Below are 19,216 nucleotides of genomic sequence, written 5' to 3'. Positions count from 1 at the left end.
CAGGATAACTACATGGGAACTTATGGCTTTGGAAAATCTACCGAGAAGGGTTTGTGATTAAATAAACCACAATCAAATTCAAGCCTGCACTTTATTTTGAAGAAGTAAAATTAGAAATAATTTTGTAAAGGTGGCATGTGCATGATTGTATACCCGTAAAAGACCCTAGCCTACCACAAGAAGTTTGCAATGAAATTTGGTTTGAAACTTTGGCAGGTTTTTGCAGGCCCATTGTTGGGTAAAGAGAAATAAGTGACAATTGCATGAATCGTAAATATATCCAGTATTCATATACTCAATAAGATTCGGAGTAAGCTTAGTACAGCATACTCCCAATTATCCAGGGCAATGATGGGGAGAGGCAGCACGAATAATGGGAAAACACGGTTAATCCAAACTCCCACTTTAATTTCATGCATTTTTCATAATTCATGTAAATCAAACAAATTAATATTATTTATGCACATCGTCTGTTATTTTAGGTTGCTTTCCGGAATCATTCACACCTATCTTTTCCCAACCGCGATCTTCTTATAGGCGAAAACGTGATTGTACTCTTATTCCTGCTGCTCCATGTACCTGGTTTTCGAAAACAGCACACCCATGTAATCGAGATAACACATTCAGAAAATGGTTTGCAGGAATGCTTCCAAATCGTTGCGCTACGTAGGAAACTACACTATCAGGCACCACATTGGGTAGTCGCATCTCGCGCAAGTTGCCAGGTATGTCATTGAAGTGGGACGGAGGTCTGTGATCACTGAACGCGATTGTGCACCGCGATGTTTAGATAACAAGAACAAGGAGCTTACGTGAAGGTAATGGCCGAGCGATCACCCCTTCGCACAGCAGCGATTATATCAAACCAGGACTTTTGGCAGTTTTTCTATGCAGGCGAGTGCCTGGCTATGACTCACGCTTTCTCTACTTCCATTTCCCCTGCTGCCTTCACTTTGTCTATTCCTTTCCTCTCCAGTTTGACCTTGAATAGTCTCAGCAAAAAATGTGTCTGAGTGCGACGAAATCTCCGGTTCCTTTGGGCCGTATTCAAAGGAATACGAGTGCATGGCAATAATTGGACATTTGCGATATGAAATATACATTTTTAGATCGTAGACAACATTTTCCTTAATTTACGATTGGTTAATCATTGAAGAATCTTCTAATAGTAATCAAGAGTTTTTTTTCCACCGCAAATCGTCATCTGCATGCATAAGTAGACGTTCAAGTAAACTTGAAACATTCCTATCAAAATAATCAAAATAATAATCCCGGAGTAGCATTGCATTTAAAATATAAATATCCTTGTGCTTTTGTGTCCTATTGATTTTTTAAATAAAGATCGTGGAAAACATGGAAGAAGTGTAAAACTCATGCACGGATAAGCCACAATACGGATAAACGGCAGCCAGATAATTGGGCATCTGCTGTAGTTCTGAAGCTAAAGCCATTCAAAAACTGGAATGTACCAAAAACATCTGAATTTCTAACATTGCGAATTTTTGCGGATGAAAGAGTCAAGGAATTTTCCTAGAAATGCTTTTTGCTGTCCCACATCCACCAAAATTTTCAGCTATCTAGCTCTTCCATAAGTGGCCAGGAATTTGTACAATATAAGAGAGTCAGTCATTCATAGGGATGGAAAATGGCTATAACAAGTTTGAATCTTATGTGTTACATTGAGAGATTTTACAGGACTCTTTAACACTCATTATAGTGGACTACTACAGTATATTTTTCAAACTGCTGAGTATGTGAAAATAAGAGGGAAAAAATGACGAGGAAACCATACGAACCCTTCAAGAATGTCAACTCAGTGTCAGGATCTTCTTCTTTGGCCACAGCAACAACATAATATTCGGGTGCTCCCAAATTGTATACCTCTGCGATGAATGGGATGAGATCATATCGTAAGCCTCCTGTGTAAATATCACCGGCATCAAGAACAGTCACATCCGCAACCCTGAAATAAGAAAACACTATTAAATATTCCGTAAAAATCTTAGGTGACAACTTCAATCACACTCAAGGCCATAAATACGAGAATAATTTATTTCTATTGAGGGGCTACCAGTATTTCAAGTATTTTACAACTGCCAAATTTCATTGAAATACCCATTAGGTATATACTGAAAGAAAGTTGTTATGCCATGCATAACACCAGTACAAATAAGTATGAATTATACCAAACAACAATAACATAACTAAGTGATATCAAACAAAGTTACGAGGCAATTGTTTTTTCATGGGGAAGCAGACATAGTAGGAATCGCAAGAACTCATTAGTTTTAAAAGTTTTTTACCATTTCTAATGTGATACATAATACCTTATTTTAAATTTAAATGTTAAAAAGTCAGTGGCATTTATATCAATAACCAGGCCTCTTCCATTTTACAGCTTAATTAATATCCTTTATATCAGGGGAGCTTATTGAATTTAGGATGGCAGAAGACCAGTTCAATAATAGTATAATAAATATCCAGGAAAACTTATAATGAAATACCACAATGTTAATCAAGTGTTAGTGAATTTTATTCCGTTCAATTTGTATAGAAATCACAATCAAAACATTCTTAAAATTTTAACGCTCCAGTAACTTCAATGAAGTAAGGCTTCATTGAGCTACACAATATGATCACAGTTGTCTACTCCTTGCTAAGCATGTGGACGCAAGAATTCTCTTTGCAAGATCTCATTTTCACAATTACCATGAGAGGACTTTTTGAGAGTGGTTTTTGGAACATATTCTTTGGGTAACTCAGGAGTGTAACCATTAAATTTTTAACTTAGTGGGATGAGATGAAAATCCTTAAAAATAGCCATTCTATATCAGGATAGAAAGGTAAAGATGGGAATGGGGAATTGGAAACATTTACAGTAGACCCTCGTTAATGCAAACAATGTTATTATGAAGTTTTCGTTATTACGAATCAATTCGTTGGTCCCAACAAAAAGGCCTATCCAATCAATAGTAAAAGAAACGTTATTACGAAATTTTTGTTATCATGAAATTACGAACCTCGGTCCCGGTCGTTTCAAAATGAACTTTATTACAAAGTTCCATGAAAAAGCAACGGCTCGAAATGCCCAAAATTACAAATTTGGCACCTTTGGAGTTTGCCGATGCGACACGACGTGGCGTAGAGGAACTCGCACTTTGGGCACAATCTGAACAAAGTATCATTGAATCCGGTGTGAAGTCAGGAACTGTCCCGTGTTTTGCCCACTTTTTCTTCCTGCGGACAGTGATTTTTTCGGCTCCAACTACGTTGCAAGCTAGATCAGTTCGTCTCAATCCGTGGGAAAAAAAATGGGGGATAACGCACGATTGTGCTTCAGTGTTGCATTCTGCAGGATAATCGCATATATTATAATCTTGATTCTGAAGATTTAAAGTGCAGGAGATTGAAGAGACAAGAAATTTAGACAAAGCAAGTTTTTTTTTCTTTCCATGATTCCTATAAGAAACGTTCATATGAACTTTGTTATTGCAAAGCTCTAGTTTTTCGGTCTCGTGAACTTCGTAATAATGAGAGTCTACTGTATAATGATTACTTTGTTCCATGTTGTGACTAATAAGAATCAATCATGGTTTCAAAACGAAATATTTCTTCTACACACTCACTCCCTCCCATGGCCATTTATGCCCTAAATGGTATTTAGCCTTGCCAATTGTCTGCCACCAACTCTTTCTCACTTTTGCATCCGCCTCACTGACTCCCATTTTCCCCATATCATTCGGCACCTCATCCTTCTATCTTTTTCTTGGTCTTCCTGGAGGTCGTCTCCATTCAGGATTTTCTGCCCAGACTTGTTTTAATAGGGCCTCTTGCTCTCTTCATATTATATGCCCTGCCGATCGCAATCTGCGGCTCTTAGCTTCAGCTACTACGTCTGGCTAGTTTACGTCTGAAAAGGTCCCTGATTTCCCTGTTGTGTTTTATTCTCCAGATTCCATTCTCTCTTGTTGGTCCAAAAACTTTCCTTAACGCTTCATTTTCAAATATAATTAACTTCTTATCCGTTCTTTTGTCGATAACCCATGATTCAGCTCCATATAGAAGGACAGGTCTTATTATGGTTTTATAAATTCTAAGTTTGGTTCAGATGGATAAAATTTTTGATGTTGGCAGTTTGTTCAGGGCATACATACTTCTATTGGCTGAATTTATTCTGATTTGTAAGTCACATGACTCACTATTGTTTGAGCTGATTATGGAACCAAGGTATTTTAATTCATTCACTCTTTCAAAAATGCGACCCTCAATTGCAGTATTTCTAGATTTATCAGGGTTTCGACTGAAGGACATAAATTTGGTCTTATCGTCATTGATTTTCAGTCCAACTTCACGAGTTTCTTTTATCAGAATTTCTGTCATGATTCTTAAGTCTTCCTTATTTTCTGACAGCAAAACTAAGTACATAATCTGCAAAGGCGAGCACTGGTATCTTTTCCCCTATTCTTATTTCCAAGTCCGTTTTCCTGATTTCTTTTAGTGCAGTTCCAATGAATGACAAATTAAAAAATATAGGATAGGCCATCTCCTTGTCTCACACCAATCTTTACTTCAAAGCTTGTGGAGCATTCATTTTCAACTTTTACCTTACATTTGCTATTTCTACACTACCCATTTAAACAGGGATACTCACTCTGCTAAACTTGTTTCTCCTTCCCAAACCCCCTCCCCAATCATCCAATTTTTTAGAGAAACTAAACTTCTGTTGCCTAATGCATAAGTAATTATATCTCATGGTGAAACCATGATCAGCACTAAATTGGATTGCACAATAGTTTCTTCTCTAATTACATCACTTAAAAATCTTATGCTGTACAAATTAAATTTTGCTTCAGGAATAGGGACTAAAATACTTTAGCTAATCAAAGGATACCAAAGGAGAATATTTTAACAAGCAATCAAGTACAAAGTAAAACATTAAAGCAAGCACAAATTAAATGCTAAAAAAAGGTACAAGACATAAAGTCATTGGCATACATGGAGATATTAATGGAAACATTCATACATAATCTGAAGGTATACTTTCACACTGAGCAGCCAGCAAGGGTACTTAAAGCATAACATCTCAAAAAAATTATTTGCATTGACTTGATCTCAATCCAGGATCCCTCAAATCTGAACTGATTATTTAAATCATTAAGCTGCCAAAGGGTAAAGGTTGAAAGAGCATCATAATTGAAACTAAATTTCCAGAACTGAACTCAAACCCTTTTTCCCAATTTCTGAGCATTACATAACTCATTACTAAATCATGTTATCTCCTTTTCAACCATTATGATTGATTCCCAAACACACTTTCTAAATTAACCTTTGCAATGCACTGTAAAATCAATATCTAAGATTGATAGTTTTCCGTACAGCATTGGTAATGAACTTGAAAATCATCAGGTTAAATACTGTAGTGCTAAAATTCACAAAGTCTTATATATTACTGATTTAAATGGAGTGTAGCATCTTAAACTCAACAAATGAAAACACAATTTCCACTGTAACAGTTATCTAATTCACTGTAACAGAACATTCAATTCATCGCTTTGAAACTTATTCCATACCCAGTTTGTACAGCCTGCATGCAACGGATCTGGCTAGCAGCTTTAAAGCAGCTCATCTCAGGTTTGAGTAGTTGAGCCTTCAATGCAATCTAAAAATGTACAAATATTAATAAAATTTGACAATAACCATCAACACACACAACATACACTAAACAACATTAATGCATAACATTATTAGCAAGCATACAATTCCAAAGGGATTATGAATTAAAAGAATCTCAAACAGATTAAATATTAGCAAACATGTACAAATCTACACAAATTAATACACAAAAACAATACACCAAAAGACTTAAGTGAGGGAAATCATATGTAATATATCACTAAAAAGATCATACCAAAAACTTCTGAACTTACTTTCATCTTAACACACTTATCCAATTCTGGATCAGATGTGACACACAAAGTCATACGACGGACTGGGCAATCACGGACACCCAAAATTAATTTGAGAGACTTGCCCAGATAACCTTTGTAGGTTTGCTGCGATTCAGGCAACAGGTGAACATCTCTAGCAGTGTCCTAACATAAAAATGGTTTCATGTCATTTCATGTGTTCAAAACAAAATGACAATACACAAACACTCATACACCATTCAGGTGAAATAATTTATATAATACCTATTTGCATTAGTATTTTAATTCAATAAAATATGTTTATTAACTAGCAAAAAGTTCAAATAAATTAATTTCATGTACATACATATCTGGAATGGTGCTACATAACGTAAATTTCCACAAATTAACTTAAAACTGATATTCATAATGACAACTTAAATAATTTTCTGTTACAAAAAATTCAATGAGTTCTATCAATAGTAAGACACATAAAAGGTTAAACCAATCACAACCTCACGAAGGTTTTTTTAAAGGCAAAGATTCAGATGTTTCAGCATTATCACAGTGTCCAGCAGCTAGGCTTTCGAAAACCTCCTGAGATATCCAGAAAAAAATTGTATTTTTCCAGAGGAAATTTTGGGTTCTTTCTGATCAATTCTAAGGGAATATTTTGTATATTTTCTATGACAAAGAATTACTTGTGAACTCCCTAATTTTGAGGGAAATAAAAATCAGTGTTTCGAAAAACTTCTCCAGATGATCTCAAAATATCTAAAGAGAAAATTCATACTAATTCCTTTTCTTAAATTTAAACATTGCCATGATGGCACTAATGAACAATGTTATCTTACAGCCAGACTTCGCTTTGAATTGCAGGTATTCAAATTCTACTACACAAGAGAGATTTGATTCAGCACCTTGCCAAAAAAGACACAGTATACTGGCATTGCAATTTTATAATTTCACTCCTACGGAAATTCCAGAGTAAATTTGATATTCCCTTGATATTTCAGTGAAAATATAATTCCCTAAAATTTCCTAGTCTTCCAATTCAGCACTGGGCATAGATATAAAATAAAATATCACTTTCAAATACCAACCTGAAAAAGTAAACTATTTTTCAGCCCATATTTAGGAGCTGACTCAAAAAGATGAAATGCACTATCGGAGTGCAATGGCTTTACTCCCCTGGAATCATAATCATTTGAATCCCTGGTGAGTGTATTATCGTTATAATTGCGAGGACCATCAACTCCTCCAGAATTATCAAATTCTCTTCGCCTCCCAAAGTCACGGTTGAAATCATCTGATTCGCCGAATGGGTTTCTTGTTGTAGAGGAATCCCCAAAACCTCTGACGCTGGTGGAATTATATGGAGGTTTACCAAACAATTCAACAATTTTCTGTAATATAAAAAAACAAGAGCTAATTAAAGTACAAAATTCAATAATATTACAACATGCACAAATTACATCACCAATAATATTCATTAGTGAATTTCAAGGAAATTCTTAGCCTAGAATGATAAGAATACGAGAGTAAGGTGATTAGAATAAATTAATGAGAAGATCAATAAAGGCTTATAATAGGAATGGAACGTTTGAATCCTCACAGTCAGTGACGCAAGGAAACCAGAATCAGGGAGCTCCTGTTAAGGCAACCAAACAACATTCATGTTGTCATGCATCACACATGCGTGACTCTAGGGAACCACAGTGAGACCTGAGAAATCTTTACTGCCATTGTTTGCCAGGAAAAAATCAGAAATTTGATTCCATTTTTACCCCAGCAGAAATTTATTTCCCAATCCCAATGATGCAAATTTTTGTGAAGGCAGTAACAGCTATATGGAGAAATCACTTTTTTAATATTAAAATTAGTTGGCTGGCATTCTTGGTTCTGGTGATAAGTTACACACCCTTTTTCAATCATGATTTTGCACCAATATGATATGCTAAAACCCATCTCAAACACAATGAAGCAGCCATTCTTAGAGAAAGTACACCACATTATACTGTACTAGAATTCAGACAACTAAAGCATGTAATTTAAGCAAATGGAGACTAGTCACAGTGATAACTTTATAGGAGTTGCCCGCAATGCACAAATTGTGCAAAAAATCATTCAAACCTGGATCTCCTGATTTTCGGTTAAGTGCTTTAGCCAGTTAAGCTACTGAGGCGTCAATCCTCCCTGTGGAAATTTGTGGACTACACTGGAAAAGGTGACAAAATGATATCTTCACCTCAAATTTACACAGGGAAGAATTGGTAGCTTAACTGGCTGAGGCACTCAACTGGAAATCGGGAGATCTGGGTTCAAATCCTGGTCAAGGCAAATGATTTTTTCTCTGCGGATTTTTTGCACTATTTAAGCATGTAATTTTAGATAGTTTACGTGTGACGTAATAAGAAGAGATAGAGCCATAAGAGTTCTCACGACAAGTAGATCCATAAAAGAAGAAATGCATCCATAAAAATAGAAATGGAAACATACAAATTACTTCCGCAACACACCTTCATGAAGCGGTAATATTTCCGACGCAGCTGGCTGCTCTTAGCAGATGTTGTCACAATGGCATGGGATGGAACAGTCCCCCAGTTGCAGAGCTTATAGTCCCTCAGATCACGGCGATTTCCATCCAAACACAGAAGCTCAAAATCTCTATCCGATACAGAGGCTGGAAATAATTAAGCTACGTCAACAACCAACAATGAATTTATAAATTGATAAGGAAAATAGAAAATGGTCTTTAAATTATGATGGTCAATTTTTTTGATACCAAACTTCAATACATCCATCCCCAAATAAGTATAGGATAACAAGCATTTAGACCATGGATAATAGTTAATAAGTCACCTAACCTATTGGCATGGATTAATTGTAGGTGAAAAATCTCATGAATGTAAGACTCAATGGTGCTTAAATTTGACAAGGGAAATAATACTTGACAGAAATTTTAGGTAACATAGAGTACAATAAGCTTTTGAAGAATATAAAAAGATATCTTCACTGTAAAATAAATCCTTTAAAAGATATTCATCCTAGTAAATCAGACGATAAGTACACACCTAAATCAATTCCTGAACCGGTTACAGTCTCTACCGTTGTATGCTTGAGGAATGCAACATCCCCTGCTTCAACTAGGCAACGAAATGCTCCTTCATATCCAGCATACGGGTCAGCTTCTGTGCATTTCTGCCCTGGTGAATGTCCACCACACAGTTGGCATAGCTTATTCGAGTTATCCCCTAGATTTTGCGGAAAAGAATGAAGCAATTAATTATGTAGCAAGCAAAAATTGATTATTTATGCAGCCAAAAACTAATGCTAAGACAGTGTAAAAATTTGTGAATAAAAATATCACAACAGCAACAAAGAAATAAATATAAATTAATTAGGGATGGACGGATCCAGGATTTTTTCGGATCGGATCCTTGATTTTCCGAGCGGGATCTATCAGATCAGATATTTTCGGATCCAAATTTTCATATTCCTGCTATTAAAAGAAGTAATTATTCAAGTACTTTCCTTCATAAAAGGTAACAAAATATTGAAAAATCATGAATTTTCAATATATTTCTTTGAAAAATGAAGTTTTTTTTTTCGATTATGAAGGGTATTAAAATTAGTTTGAAAGCCTATACTTTGTACCCTGTTGTTTAAAAATCCCCCCCCCCCCCATTTTAGACCTCCCAAGGAAGACAATGATTTATGGTCCGTGTGATTTCGGAAAAAAAACAACAGAGGCACAGGCTGATGGACGGCCCAGGGTGGTTTTCCAAAATCTACGATTTAGTTACTTTTGACGTAGCTATTATCCTAATACGCTGAGATTCCTCCGATGATTGATCAATCTCTTGGGAAGAGTCACACTATGTGCCAGTCGTATTTTGCCTTTTTTATTTTCCACGGCTGAAATTCTGCTACGTAACTTCGGATCCAGATTTGATGTCTTCCACGACTTTGGATCCGATGTATTCGATGAAGGGCAATATACACGGATATTTGGATTGGAGGTATCCGATCCAACCATCCCTAAAATTAATACTAATTACATTTAAAATTCATGTTACAGATAAAGTTCATGTCTGAAAAGATTACCATTTTTCATTGAAATCACTTCTAAAGTTAGAAAATTCTATTGATGCTAAAACTAGCAATTGAGAACAAGAAGGTGCTGCACTGAAATGTCAACAGTTTATTTAATTGGGTGGATAAAAAGCATTTTTATCCACACGACATCAACATTCATACAACTGGAAAAAGGATCATGGAAAGTATGTGATGGAGTATTTGTGATAGAGCAGGGGTTAATGAGTTAGCAAGAACTAAACATATGAATAGCTTTGGTGTAAACAATATTGAGTGATCACAGAACTAAACTGTAAATTTCAAGATTACCAGAGAAGGATAAAGTATAATTGGGCTTAATTGCAGTCACTGGTATAGTAGCAGTTTATATTCAACCATTGAGGGTGTTCTTAGAGGGTGTTCTTCTCATAAATCTGGCAGATATTACAATATGAAATATTTGTGGGTCTAGGATTCATAAAGGGTGTTGAGGAAAGGCTCTTGGATGAAAAAGAATTGCCACATTGCACTTGTAGATCTGCACCTTGAATATGAGGCAAGCATGTGGGATTCAGCGTAGTAAGATTTAATTCATGAACTAAATAAAATACATAGGAATGGAGCATGATTCATCCATGAGCAAACAGAGAGCTGTAGAGAGCTTTTAAAAATATTAGGCTGGGATCTGGCTTAGACTTGGAGGCTACCCACTGGGCTTAGATTACTAGAACAAATAAGAAAATAAACATATATTTCAGAGTGATAAAGAGAACATCATCTTGACAGCATTATATTTTTAGGCGCAATAGAAATGCTTGAGGAGGTGGTATGGGAGACCATTTAAAACATTTCTGTCCATAAATATGGGGTTGCTACTCCTTAGTTACTGAGCTATGGCAACACAAACCTTTTTTTGCATGCACTTTGCAGTTACCATGAAAACAGTTTTTCTTGTGTGTTCAGCCTATTCAACATTTTATTCAATGCTCTGAATTTTTAAGGACATTAAATAATTAAGGTTGTACAAAATTGTGCCATTATAATTGTCTGAAAAATCTTCCAGTTTAATTAAACAGTGCTTTGAGCAAGTATAAACAATACTCGTCAACATCGGCACTCTTTGAATTTCTTACCCACGCGGAAACCTGAGAAAACTTCATTTATACACCATACGATTGTGCAATCTCACACATTTTGAGATTCATTGTTTCAGGCAATAATAATAATAATAATAATAATAATAATAATAATAATCGGACATTTTTGTGCAACCTTAATTATTTAACGTCCTTAAAAATCTAGAATATTAAATGAAATGTCGAAAAGGCTGGATACCAAAGAAGTTGACACCCCAGTTTATGGACAAAAAAAATGCTTAAAATAGTCTCCCGTACCACCTTCTGAAGAACATATTGCAGATTGTCCTGAAACACCCAGTATAGATGCAAAAGGCCTATAAATGATCTATTAGATAGGATTTTTTAAAGGTATAACTATACAAATAGCATGCAGTAGTAATGGAATCCTACATATGGTTGGAAGGAAATTACTTTGCTTTTCTACAAAACACACACTTTATTGCCGACTAGTTTTGGTTACACTGTACCATTTTCAAGACTCCAAATGGTACAGTGTAACCAAAACTAGTTGGCAATAAAGTGTGTGTTTTGTAGAAAAGCAAAGTAATTTCCTTCCAACCATATAATGGAATTCTACAAAGTAAAGGCCTCAACAATTCAGTGCATCGAATCCTACATATGCTGGTTAAGGCATAGAAAGAAAGTTACAGTCATTTATAAATTTATCATCCATGGTTAATGACACGGAAGATATATTTCATTCAGCAACTCACACGGCCTCTTCAGGGTAAGCTACCTTAACCACTTGAAAGAAAAAAAAGACTACCCATCACTTCATTTCTTCTCATTTCCAGTATATTTTCGTACTACACTCAGAATGAAGAAGATGGGAAGACTAGCTGAGAACTTCCTCCTTCAGGCAATAAATAGTGACTTCTCATGGACTACCCACAAGTAGGGAATAATTTAGGGTAGATTTCAGGCAGGAGCAGTCACAAGTTTTACAGTTTCTATGATGGAGGAAAGCTTGAAATTCCATCCATTGGGTGGAACCATTCTATCCAGAGACCCCATCTTTCAGTTAGCTGAAACTTGGGTTCTCTACACCCTAAAGGGTTCACACACCAATATTTTTAAATTATCGGTTGTTATAAAATTTAAAAAAATGATGAGACGCTATTCTTGTACATCTCCATTAATTGTATATTTTACAGAGAACCATTGCAGAGAATCAATGCCTTTAACCCTCTGGCAGGTAAGTTGATGATGCCTGAAAGTCTTTCTGAGCAGGGGCCGTATTCTGTATTTCGTCGGTGCCGCACCGGTCGGTTTCCCTTTCAAGCCCACCGACTGGACATCAAACCGTACCGACAACGGATTCCGCACCGACGACGACACTTTCAGCGATTCTGTAAGGTCGTCGGTTTCAAACCAGTCGGTACGATTCCCTCTCCTTCCCAAACAGGGAAAATCCGACTATATCCGAAGTTTCACGTGTCTCCACCAATGAAAGAAGGGTAAAAACAAGATAAGACTCATTGGCACAGTTTGTTGTCGTCATTCTCAATCTTTTTATTTGCGGAAATTACGACTTATTGCTAGATTAAGATAAACGATATTGGATAAGTTGTTAACAATGCTTATATAATGTGTGGTAGTAATGCTGTACCTACAGAATCGAAGGAAACAATATTACAACATCACAATAAAGTTTGTATGTGATGGAGATTGTTGTTGCTGGAATGAATCATTGAAACTATCCTTGAGATCGTAGTTTCTTTTTTTAAATATTGGTTCCGTATAATGCTATTTATTCATGATTTGGTAATATAGTTGTCATTAAGTAAGTTCCGTATAAATGTTATCAACGGAAGGTTATGCCATTGGCACCGTAGCAGACGAAAATAGCATACCATGGAACGTGAACGTAGGATTCAAATGCAAATGTAATATTAGAGGAACAAGTTAGGAAATTGTTATAAAAATATGGAGCTGGGTGCAATTAAAAGAAGTGTAATGACGAGGAAGTAAATAAATTGTGATTGGGTGAAATACATATGTATAAGTTGCGCATTCCAAGTGAGAGAAAATGATAATATTGCGGTAAACCTCATACTTATTAACAAATATCTTCTTTTAATCGTCAAGGGAATCAATGGCTGACGATGAAATGAAATATAGTTGCCCGTTACAAATGAAAGAAACTGATACCGTTGTGGCAAACTTCATACTTAAATAAAAAGATCTTATTTCTATGCCGAGAGAAACGCCAAATTAATGATTGAGTGAAAATACAGTCGCCTATTCAGAGTGATATAAAGTGATAACATTGCGGCAAAACTCATATTTAATCAAAAATATCTTTTTTATGTCAAAGGAGCAAATAAATGATGATAGAGAGAAATAAAGCCTATTACAAGCGAGTGAAAGTGCGGTAACGTAAATGAGAGAAAGTCATTATATGTTAGCAAACCTCATTTTTATTAACCATTATCTTATATTTCTGTCAAGGTAATTAATATAGATGATGACACAGTGAATTATAGAGGCGTATTCGAAGGGGCAGAAAAAGATAACATTGGAGAAAACCTCATTATTTACTCGGTGATGAGGTAAAAACAAAATAAAACGTACAATGCGCACCGGGGAATTCATGAAACCCACTAGTCGGTGGCCGTACCGACACCTCTTTGCTGTCGGTACGGCTACCGACGATCTCCCGTCCTCTCGTCGGTGCCGCACCGACCGGGTTCGTACAGAATCGCACGACTTCTTACCGGGAGTCGGTGTGACGTCGCACCCGACGAATCGGTGCCGCACCGATCGGTTTGGAGTTACAGAATACGGCCCCAGATCACCCCTTTTCTAATCCTTGACCTAGAGCATCAGCCTCCATTGGCTTGCTGTTGTTAACATTCTTGCGAGTGATTCCTTATCTCAATGAGCATTTTTTTCCTTAAAAGAGTTAATAACCTGGAACTCTAGCGATGCAATGAACAGGAACTCTGGTGACGTCACCAACTCAATAAATGTGGAAAGCAACTTTCACAGTTTATTTTAAAAGTATGAGGGCAAGTCTGAATGAGTCTCAGGAAGTCTGAATATATCTTTTATTTTGACATAATTACTGAGTTCTATAAACAAACTGCATTTTCAGCACTGATTTAAATTTAGCCAGTCTGATTACTGACAGGAAAAAACTCAGAAAGATAGATCAACACCAAATGCAAAGCCTGAATGCACAAAACAATCACTACTTCTGCAGTTCTTTTTCTCTCTACCCAATTTGGACTAGGACTACGGTGTTCACTATCCTAAGTTACATACAAGATTGTGTTCACATGATGCTTTTAGCCACCTTGAATTGGTATAGGCAAGGAGAGAAGGTAAAAGTCAGCAACAGAAAACAATGATAGGAATACAACTACGAAGTGGTCCACCTTATAGATGTTATACATAAGTACAAGAAATATAACCTGAAAGGTAATTGTTAGAGTTGATTAAATTACTTCCATTCAGCATATAACAATGAGAACCTTAAATGTCGTAACACGGGTATATATATATGATAAATCCCATAGAGTACTGCAGCATATGTTGCAGTTTTCACGAGTAAAGTCACCTTCCATTTTTTTAGATCGATCCCATACATAATTTACATATGCTGGAGAGTTTTCTTTTTTTATATTTTGAGTATTCTTCAAGTTATCTGTCCTATTCTTTTCCCAATGTGCTGATTTAGGAAGACGTAATACTATGAGGGTTTGTCAATATCCAGACCCAACAGTAGCTGTGGACATGTGCATACCTTTTCCTCTGCGTAGATAGCAGCCTCATTTGCTTTTTTACAGACAGAACACGGGCTCCTCCAAACCCAACTTAACCAAAATCAATAATTCTTTATTGAATATGAGAGAAGAAATATACATGTGGAATGTTAAAACACACATAAAACCGATTTTAAAATACCAAGACATATATTTACCACCACATGAAATGCCTACTTAGTACATGTCAACATGAAATTTCTACAACTCATGGAAATACAATACCAAATTACATGCTACCACTCCAACTGATATCTCAAAAATACTGAAATCAGAGTACTTACCAACTGGATTGTTCTTATTTATCAAGGCGTTAACAGCACAACTTGGCCCAAAGAAGTTAGTGGCTGACTTCACATGATTATTGCAATCTATGATTTCCAAACCACCTTGTTGCATTAGCTGCAAATAAAGGAAGGTAAATATAAAATCACACATGTTACAAAAAATATTGATGTGTTGAATGCGATGAATTGTGACTCAATTTTTGGCTAACATTCAATGGATCCAACTTAAAAGAAACCCACTTTCGACAAATTTCTGCAGTTAGTAAAACACAAACTATTACCAGACAAAATGCCATTGTTTTCAATTAACAATATTTTTAATTTTAATCCGTTATTCAAATAGCTTACCACTTTCTTTTTCAGGTACACTTCATATCTTTAAACAGACAACTGTCATTCCATACACATATCTTAATATTTTATGCTTCTAAATGGTTCTTAGTCAGTTTTTATGTTTCGTAACTATGGTATTTTCCTTGAAATCTTTTTTTTTCATTTTATGGCATCTGGTAGTGTGCTTAGTAATATTAGTATTGGGTCATTCCATTTCAAATCAACCAGGCCATGACACCCACCGACTCGGATTTTCATGAAACTTGCCATGGTCATACATTATGGTATGATTAGAGATTGTGTGCAATTTTAGCCTCCAATTGTCAATTGTTAATGAAATATGAGTAATTGAAATTTGGGCATGACCCCTAAATTGCCGCAACGTGCAACACATGGTGATTTTTATTTTCATCCATAACTCCATTCCTGTGAGATGAAAAGACATGATTTTTTTTTCTAAAGCTAAGGAGTCCATAATGATCCCACGATTGTCATTAAATATTCACTGCATGAAGTAAGTCAGCTGCAAAAAAATAAAGTTTACAAAAAATTCTCGCTTGTACCATTTTTGATTGTGAGCATCCACAGGGAAAGGCCATGCGAATACAGACTCATGGTTCAGTTTAAAATAATCATTAATGTATGAGCAAAGATCCTGATGAAAAAAAATCATGAGTCCGGCGTTCCTTTTAGTAAAAACAAAATTCTCATTCATGGTCACGGGAAAAAATGGCATTTTTTTTCAAGGCACATAGAAATTACACAATTTAGAGGAGAGATAAGCTTATACTCATGATTAAAAAATATTGGAGCATGCATTATCTCACTACAGTGTATGCTACTGGCTCTTACAGTAGGAAACACATAAGCAGTCATGTCAATGTACTCCCTCACATACTGCTAATTTCGTGCTATCAGGGCTATTTGAGTAGAGGGAGTTTTAATTAAAAAAAACTGCATGAGCCATGGTAGACACATTCTACATTCCTTTTAATCTTAGTCCAAAGACCAGATACATTTCATATCCAGATGTATTGACATCACAGGAATGTACATTATTGAATGTCAAAGGGAACCGTCATCAAATCATTTGAATTGAGAAATCTTTCAGGTACTTCACACTAATGCTTATTTTCAATGTTTCATTTATTGATTCTATGCTTATTTTCAATGTTTCATTTAGTGATTCTATATCATTGGAAATTTAGGTAGAAACAGTACAATTAAATAAACAACCTTACCAATTGATTTGAAAGTGAGCCTCCTCTTTTAACTGGCTGATCACATTCTAAGATGTCTTAGTGTTTTTCACAGTGTATATATTTTTTTTGAATGTGGTCCACTTTCTCCCTCAAGAAGTAGTATGACCTCCCAGAGCTTGTAGTTGCAGGAGAAGTAAGCACACACAATATGTGTCCTAGTGGCACACAGCAAACATCATCTCTCTCAGGCCAAGAGAATGAAGGTGAGGGTCCTTTAAAGGCGTCATGAATTTAACTGAAATATCACCTTCTTCATGGTTGAGAGCTTCCACTACTCCAATGTACCACTGCATGCTGTAAATACAAGCTGCATATGAACCAACAACCAAATTATCTGGGAAATCCACTGTTACAGAACAAAAATCAAATATAATGCTGTACTCATCATCCAGGCCAGTGAACTTTGCAGCGACTTTTCTATCCGATAAAGGCACAAAATGATGGAAGTTTCTTGTACCTGGAATTGTTTTTGCCTTGGTGGATCTTTCAAGAAGTTTACTACGTGACCAAGCCACATCACTAGACTTAATGTAATGGATGTTGATGTTTTTCACATTATCTCTACAAAATTCATACATCCCGCTGCTGTTTGTTATTTGCTGTGCCATTGGGCGTTGCAGGCTGGCTTTCCTCGCCATTCGTTTAATGGTACCACCTATACCATCACAAGAAGACTTCCCATGGCTCGTGGAAAAAAAAGACCGGGTTGCATTAATGCCATAGTCATTATAATGATGGCACAAATTTAAAAAAGACTTGCAGTTTTTATATTGCCCAGCACATCCATCTGTGAAGTACTGAACTTCTTGGATCATCGGCGAAGTTCTCTTTAAAAATTCTATCAGGTGGCGTTGCACTTTCATAACAAAGGCCACATCATGGTTAAGGTCATCAGATATGAAACAATGAGATGAGGTAGTGAGAGTATACTTTCGAGTTATACTTTAAGTCTCACTTGTCAGAGTAACTGACGAAGGTAAATCTTCTCCGGATACTTTATTTCTCCCCACTAATAATCCGAATTCATCAGCTCATCTGGCGCTACCCTACTTAGCAATGAGTGGGTAAGTTCCCTTCTCTGAAGGACATAAATAATTAATGGCGCAGCCATATGGTCATGCTTCACCCACTGCAGTATGCTCTGCGTACGCCGTACGCAATAGCATCAGTTCCGAACTTCACCTCGTACAAGTAGTTCCGTACTTTCCAGGATGTGTTGAATTCAAGCCAGCGAGTATTTTCCGTGTGGGTTTAATCAAGTCCGGTTTCATTTTTATTAGTTTTATTTATCTTCTGATCATGGCCCTTCCGAAGGAACAAGTAGGAACTTTAAAATATGGGCTCAAAATCATTGAAGATGAAGAAAAGAATCCGAGCTAGAGTACGTGGATATTGCAGAACGCCTCGGGCTGTCCGCTAGCACATGACATTTGGGGTAGGGGTGGAGTGAGCTATCATGTGAAAAGAAGTGGGATGAAGCCGAGGATCAGGTGACCGTGCCGCTGAAGACGTAACATTGTTCACGCTTTACGCATTGCCTCAATTATATTAAAAATATATTTATTAGAAAGGAAATTTTCAAATAATAAACTATTTTTGGCCTTTGTGATCGATCTCACAACCAATCACTTCGCTGGCAAAAGCGGTTGTTTTAGGCACACTATACATATTGCTCTCGTAAATACGTGTACTTAAATGGCGTTTGATGTATAAGAATTTTTATATCAGACAGAAATCCATAATAGCAGTGCAAATGCCGAGTGGAGTACAAACATTTTTTAGCGAGGTGGCAGGTTCCTTTACGACATTTGAAAGAGATATTAGGCGAATCAACAATATGACCAAAGTGTTTCGATGCAGTACTAATATTTCTGTATTCGGCTAAAATCTTGTTTGAATCCTGTAATGAATATCATAATTACTCGCAAAAAAAATATCCTGCAACATAGGCAACCCAGCCAAACATTCCCGCATTCATCGTTTTTCTTTGTCCATCCCCATGAAAAACAATAGATAGAGGTTCCACTGTAACTCCTTCATAAGGTACATCTTGAATGTTACAATGTTTGATATTCAGATAGGTGTACTTACTTGTGATTAACTGCTTACAACATAGATAATGGTGTTCTAAATATTTTCAGAGAGAACTGAGAAGTTCATTTGTTTTGCTATTATGAAATATGTACTTTGAAGACAGACCTCATTGATACGAACAAGAGATATTACAACGTAAGCCTGGCTATCAGACGCACTAACATGAGTTACTTAGTTTGAAATTCAACCAGGATATCACTAAGGCAGCACCATATAAATGAGAAATTAATGAAGAAATTAATTAACTTCACTTGGACTGAAATTGGAGAAAACTTTCTGATGGCTCTCTTCTGCCTTTATATTTTATACCATACTATTCAGTTACCCATTACCCATGGAAGAGATAGTAGG

At 36.1% G+C, this 19,216-nt stretch overlaps 1 protein-coding gene across 1 annotated transcript in view; it reads right to left on the bottom strand.

Annotated features, from left to right (window-relative positions):
- Positions 1–19,216, bottom strand: part of LOC124154604 (melanotransferrin) — a 39,914-nt gene that overhangs the window by 17,281 nt on the left and 3,417 nt on the right. The window contains exons 5-11 of the mRNA XM_046528443.1: positions 15,174–15,291; positions 8,981–9,160; positions 8,426–8,589; positions 7,010–7,312; positions 5,928–6,092; positions 5,571–5,659; positions 1,797–1,963 (exon numbers count right to left, since the gene is read on the bottom strand). Coding sequence (XP_046384399.1) covers positions 1,797–1,963; positions 5,571–5,659; positions 5,928–6,092; positions 7,010–7,312; positions 8,426–8,589; positions 8,981–9,160; positions 15,174–15,291 — 1,186 coding nt within the window. The remainder of the gene's footprint in view (positions 1–1,796; positions 1,964–5,570; positions 5,660–5,927; positions 6,093–7,009; positions 7,313–8,425; positions 8,590–8,980; positions 9,161–15,173; positions 15,292–19,216) is intronic.

This window comes from Ischnura elegans, chromosome 2 (genome assembly GCF_921293095.1).
Source record: "Ischnura elegans chromosome 2, ioIscEleg1.1, whole genome shotgun sequence".
Taxonomy (NCBI): Eukaryota; Metazoa; Arthropoda; class Insecta; order Odonata; family Coenagrionidae; genus Ischnura; species Ischnura elegans.
Note: the sequence above shows the minus strand (reverse complement) of the source record. Positions and strands in the feature narration are given on the sequence as shown.